General features: G+C 41.7%; 1 protein-coding gene across 1 annotated transcript; it reads right to left on the bottom strand.

The window, feature by feature from the left end:
- Positions 1–748: 748 nt before the first annotated feature.
- On the bottom strand, positions 749–2,445 carry foxi1 (forkhead box i1). Its single transcript, XM_046069632.1, has 2 exons — positions 1,848–2,445; positions 749–1,569 (listed from the first exon to the last, which is right to left on the bottom strand). Exons 1-2 carry the CDS (start codon positions 2,443–2,445, stop codon positions 1,034–1,036), a joined length of 1,134 nt encoding a protein of 377 aa, XP_045925588.1. The 3' UTR covers positions 749–1,033.
- Positions 2,446–6,283: the final 3,838 nt, after the last annotated feature.

Raw genomic sequence — 6,283 nt, 5'->3', positions numbered from 1 at the left:
AAGCATTTATACTGGTTTATTTACCACATTCTTAGAATACCAAAAAGGCCTCAATCTGAATATTTGTCAGGCATTGGGGCTTTATTGAGGCTCTGTGAGAGACAGAAGGCATAGCATGGTTTCTCATATTTGAAACAGCCGATTTCACTTAGAAATCTACAAAGAAATGGGGTTTAGATGGTGCTGTTGTGCTTAGTTACAATTTCATTCATTAATGGTACATTTAATGTATAACAGAATAAAGTAAACAATAGAACCACTATTGAGGGACCTTATTAAACATTCTGTTCACCTCAATAGAAATGTTATAAGAACATGAAAGTGTTATGACATTACTTTCATGACCAAGACCAATAGGAGATACATAACATATGTCTTAAAACAATTTAAATTAGAAGTCAGTAGCTTATGCATTACACAGTCTACTGAGTGGCCTTGATGGTTAGTTCAACATTAATCCAACATTTATGAAGATGGAAGAGGGGGAATGACACACAAGCCTCACAGTCATGAAGTTAAAATAAAAGACTTTTATTCAAACATCGACATGAGTTTAAATAAAACACAAAACACAATTTAGTCTAAAACACATGTAATGTATCTTCTTATGAAAATAATTTCTGTACATAGGTCTCCTTCTTTAAGACAGGAATTGGCCCAACCAAGCAGCTACAATAAAAAATAAAGTAGGCTACAAATTCATCAGTTCAGATGTCCATAGGCTGATTTGTGAGTTGTATCATTTTCTACAAATAAACTGCTTGCAATGTTTGTTGCACTAGTGTGAACAAACCATAATGCAGAAGTGACAGTTTATAACCATGAATATTCCTTTCTGATACACTGAAATATATTGGCCCAGTTAAAAAAAACCCTACCAGTTCAGTTCCAGTGCTAGTTTTACAATGAGGCTTACTTAACCAGAACATGAGTAATAAGTACATAGCCTAAAAACAGTAGGCTAAAGAAATGTGAAGGCTAATGAGTAATAAATGACTTTTTCTGTAAGCAGCCCAACATTGACAAAGACAGTCTACACTTCTGTTCCTTCCCGGCTGTATATGAGGTTATTAACACTAAAATGATTGGAGAGGCTCTGAACTGATGTGTAATAGTTCATTCTGTTGTTGTCAGAGTTCACAGAAGAGATTAAAGTGGGCGAGTAGGAGCCCAGTCCGGACATGCCCTCTCTGGTCTGAGACAATCCCCCGAGATGCGCCGATGAGCCGTAGTCCCGCTCCCCGGGCCGGGAGCCGTCTGTGCTGCCGCTGCCCGCCAGTAGCGAGTTCACGCTGGACACGAAGGTGCCGAAACACGGGCTGTGCTCCGCGGACGGAGACGGGGACGACTTGGGCTCCGTGGAGGCCGGGGATCCGTGCAGGCTGGGCGGGGAGGAGCTCATAAGGCTGGATGTGTCGGAGAGCTTATGCGGGCCGTCTTCTGACTTGACCGGGAGAGCGGTGCTCTCAGCTCCGGTACTGTCAGCCCTCCTCTTTCTCTTCCGTCTGAAGTTCCCGTTGTCGAACATCTTCTCACAGTTGGGGTCGAGCGTCCAGTAGTTTCCTTTACCTAGATAAGAAACAAAAACCAGGGTTAAATATGGATGACAAACTTTTAGCTCAACCTTTCCCTGAACACGACATTTTAAAAAAAATCATCTTTAAAATCTAATCAAACAGAACATGAGCGGGAATGACCCCACTTGTTTCAGCTTTATTTAGTTTTATCAATAAAAAGCAGCATCAACATGATTCAAGCCGTGAAGCAGATTCAATAAAAATATGTAACATAAAACTTAATTTAACTAAGTTAATTAACTTAATTTGGGGGAAATATTCCAGACTCACCGGGGTCATCCTCGTCCCGTGCCACTTTTTTGAAACAGTCGTTCAGTGACAAGTTGTGGCGGATTGAATTCTGCCATCCAGCTTTACTCTTCTTGTAGAAAGGGAAGTTGTCGGCTACATACTGATAGATCTGACTGAGAGTCAACTTTTTGTCTTGGGCGTTCTGTATGGCCATCGCTATCAGTGCTGAGTAAGAGTAAGGTGGTCTGACCATCTTGAAGAGTTCCTGCTGGCTGGATATGGACAGCCAGCCCAGGTCTGCCCCGCCAAACCCGGTCGGAGGCGGTAAGAACTGCCTCTGGTTCGACCCGTATCCAGACTGAATATAGGACGTGCCGTTGTTTCCGGGAAGATAAGGAGAGGAGTTGATGCTGGGTCCGTTCAGCCATAGGTACGGGTTCGTGGACGGTGAGGTGTACTCTCCGAGGCCGTAGCCGGAGGGGTGCGTCGGCGGCCTCTGAGGGTGATGGTGGTGGAGGTTCTGTTGGTACACACCGTAATTGTCGCAGTACACGGCCATGTCTAGGATCTCCTGCGCGCTATGGTGCTGAATAGGGCTGGTCTGCTGGTTAGATGGTTGGTGTCCAAAAGCGTTCATAATCCGCCCTAACCAGATTCCCCAAACCTAAATTCGTTTGTGTGTCTCTCCTTCAGGACTGAACTCATCCCCAGAGGGAGGAGTATTTATGCGCAGCGCTCGGAGACTCTACAGGTAGCCCATTGAAGAAAACTTTTGGGATGGTCACACCCCTCTTTTCTGTCCTACTACAGCCCAATTGTATTGACCCAATCTCCATATGAGCACCGATACTGCATTTATCTGCAATGTTGAAATTAAGGCACGTTAGTGATTTATAGCTTAACTATAGACCGTGCGTAATTACGCACAATTAAAGCCCGTGTGTGTATGTAAAAAGCCACCTTTTCTTAAAAGAAATTCGTTTGCAATAAACACATCACAAGTGCCGCCGGTTTAATGTCAACAAGTGACTCGTGGAAAAAACACCCCCAGCAGGCTTCCAGTGAAAACAGGCTATATTATATCAACCCTGTAATAAAACCGGGTCTAATTTGTTATGACGTCATTCTATTACATTAACCTTAAACTTTTATTGCTTAATAACTGTGAAATGGTCTAAGATTAAAATAATGTGGAAGAATAAGATAATTGAAAGTACAGCAACGTTAGAGTTAAAATGTATAAGTCTGTATTTCTTATAGGACTACAGTAAAGATATGGAGCTCCTACTAAAGGAATTAAGACTTTGCTCCAACATAAATTGCATTAATTTGGTCAAAGGTAGTCTACAATGCCAGCCCTGGAGTTTTCTAGAGCCGATCTCTGGTTGGCAAATGATCCGAGTTTCGATTGAGCGGAAAGTGGAAAAGACGATAATAGCTCACCGATACTTCAGTCGTCCTATCAGGTTTGTTTAAGGCTCATTACAATTGAACACAACCACCACCGCCACAGACTAATATTCCAGAGATTTTCTGCATCTGTAAGGTATAGGCCTAAAGCTCTTTCTGTGGCGTGTTTAGGAAATTAAAATGTAGGCTACAAGTGAAGCCAACAAGTCAGATTTTGATTTGAATGTAGATCGCTTCTGCCGTTCAGGTCTGTTGCCATCCCGCTTGAAGGGGGCTGTGCAGGCTGCTGCTGGACTAATCGGCAGAACATTCCTCCTCTCCATGACCTTGATGTAATTGTTTGGCTCCAAGGTGTTGTCCCGACCACAGGCTGTACATAAGCGGCAAGCTGTGGACTCCACTGGGGGGAAGTGGCATTTAACCCCCAGATGAAAACAACACAACCTGTCAGGTGTCGGACACCCAGTTCAGCAAATTACTGCTGACTGCTGGCTAGACAACTGAATCTGAAACAATTTAACTCAGCCTGACACAATCTATTAGGCTATATTATTTAGGCAAATAATAATTCGTTTTTTAAAGTGCTATACTGATTTTTATGGTTATAATTCTATCACTGTAAGTGCTTGTGTATTGGGGTTGATTACAAATAAGCAGACATCAGACCAGACATTTGGAGTATGTTGTATTGAAGGCGCCATTAATCACAGTTCTCCTATCTTTTTTCCTCTCAGATTTTCAGAGATGTCAAATGTGGCTCGACATGGCAACCTCAAGCCCCCGTGTCATTGTAAAGTAATAATTCAAACATGCTGACTGTGTGTTTGGGAGTGGTGTCTATTGTTGCGCTGCCATGTCTGTCTTCATCCCCTGTTTCCTCAAGCTTTTTGAGGTCATGGGAGCTTTTCTCTGGGAGATCAAGTCAATCACGGCAGGGTCAAAGAGGCAGGGCAAAGTTACCGCAGGCCCATTCAGGCTGATAGCTGAGAAAACCACTGCTGCGGGTGACGGGTATAACCCATACTGCTACTTCTCCATTCATGTATCAGCACATTTTACTTCTGGGATTACAGCTAAATACTAGCTGGAATCAACAAAGACCCTCGGGGTTAATAAGGCTTGTATTGTGCAAACATTGGATGTGGCACTATGATTTACACAACTGTTTATTGCTTTGAAGTAATTTCCAGACTATTAGACGCACTTAAGCCAATAAAATCATAAGAGATAATGTCATTAATTCTGACTGTGTAAACAAAATCATCCCGTAGTATAGCCAGGGGCTTGTCTTTCTCAGAGTCTCCCCCCAGTGGAAGAACAAAGCCAAACAGACAACACAGTTTAGGTGTTAATTAATGTTCAGCCTGGGTGCAGAGTGATGTGTGTGAAAATAAAAGCTGGTCTTGCGGAATACTTTGCAGTTAATTCCTCAGGAGCTCTGACTGTGCAGGAGATTAAAGACATTTGAAGTGCTGTGATGTGAAACTTGGCAGGCAGAGGAACTGTCTGGCCTGGGAGCATCCTTTCTACACTCGATGGTCTTTATTCTTCAAGATGGCAAAGACATAGCCACCGCAAGAAGCATTTATAATAGGATCTCTAGCTGAGCTCTGCACTTTTTCTCAACCCGTTTCAAGAGTTTAAATCTATGAATAATGGGCATTTTTTCAACAATCTCCTTACCACTCTTATTAAATGTTTCAAAATCCACTTTGTCATTTTTTGACAACTTATGGATGTTAAGAAAATATTTTAAACCCACATATAGCTGTTGCATAATGCTAGGCCTCTATAAAGAACTTAACCCAACAATTTACTTTTTAACAGGCAATAGTGTATGTAATAAGTGTGATAATCAAAGGATATATAGATCTTACGTTAAACATCATCTCCAAAAATATTTAAAGATATATAAAATACATTCTGCTTGGAATAATTTATATCCAATACGATTTTTCAACAGAAAAACTCAAATTACCTAGCTAAAAATTCTGAAAATTACACGTTTCATATTTATGAAAATATCTTTCATTTCAAAAGGTTGACAACTATGCAAGATGACTTCATTTTCCGGGTGTATGTGCACTGAAGGCTTCGTGTTCCCACAATACACTTGTGTGTGATGCACATTGGATCATGATTGACTTCCAAACTAGTTGTGATGTTGCAATATCATCTGGTGCACACAAGCCTTCAACTCTGATTTAAGGTCTGCACAGAGAAAGTTTCCCTTTCAGCAGAAACAAACTCTGCACACGCATCTTTCTGCACAGCGAAGTCAACTCAAATTTCAAATATCGTTAGCCCATAAATATCTCAAGGTATCTGTCTACCTGCAAGGCCCAAGGAGGAGAATATGTTTCTTAGCAATTAGACATTCCTTTCTGTGTGGTCCCATCTGGCCAATTACTGTTTAACCCTGACAGTCCACGAGATATGGAGGCAGCCCTGCAGACAGCATGCTGTCTGAGGAAAAAATACAACCAGCCTGGACTTCTGCTTCACTGCTGCTAGTTACATTATCTTAATTCTCTCCTTCACTGGGCAGATTTACACCTCTGCTTCTGATTACATCCTCGGAAAGATCAGATGTTACTTGTCTGTTAGAGGCATACTCTGCTGGCCTCACCATCAGCCGCAGAGCGGTTAAATATACTCTTTCTGTTGTTTCCTATTGTGGTCTTTAAGATACAGCAATTTGGCATAATGAGAGTCATGAAATGAGATTTTGTAAGCAGGGATATTTCAACTCTAAAATTCTATCAACCATTAAATAACTGCTCCTTCAGTTCACTGGTGCAAAGACACTGTGGACCTTAAAATGATTATATACACAAGCCAAAGGTTTATGTCACTTTGGTAATTATTCATCCAGGAAGTGAGATGGGGCAGGCAGGATGCATTGTCAGCATTATCCAGACGAGGGCAGCATTGCTTTAGAGAAGATGCCTTCAGCATTCCTCAATAAACCAAAATCTTTACACCACCCATCTATCAACCATGCTGTGCAGCTCTCTGAGAGGGAAAATATATCAGTATTGATAGAGTAATTTTAATCACACAGA

Source organism: Micropterus dolomieu, linkage group LG14 (assembly GCF_021292245.1).
Source record: "Micropterus dolomieu isolate WLL.071019.BEF.003 ecotype Adirondacks linkage group LG14, ASM2129224v1, whole genome shotgun sequence".
Classification (NCBI taxonomy): Eukaryota; Metazoa; Chordata; class Actinopteri; order Centrarchiformes; family Centrarchidae; genus Micropterus; species Micropterus dolomieu.
Note: the sequence above shows the minus strand (reverse complement) of the source record. Positions and strands in the feature narration are given on the sequence as shown.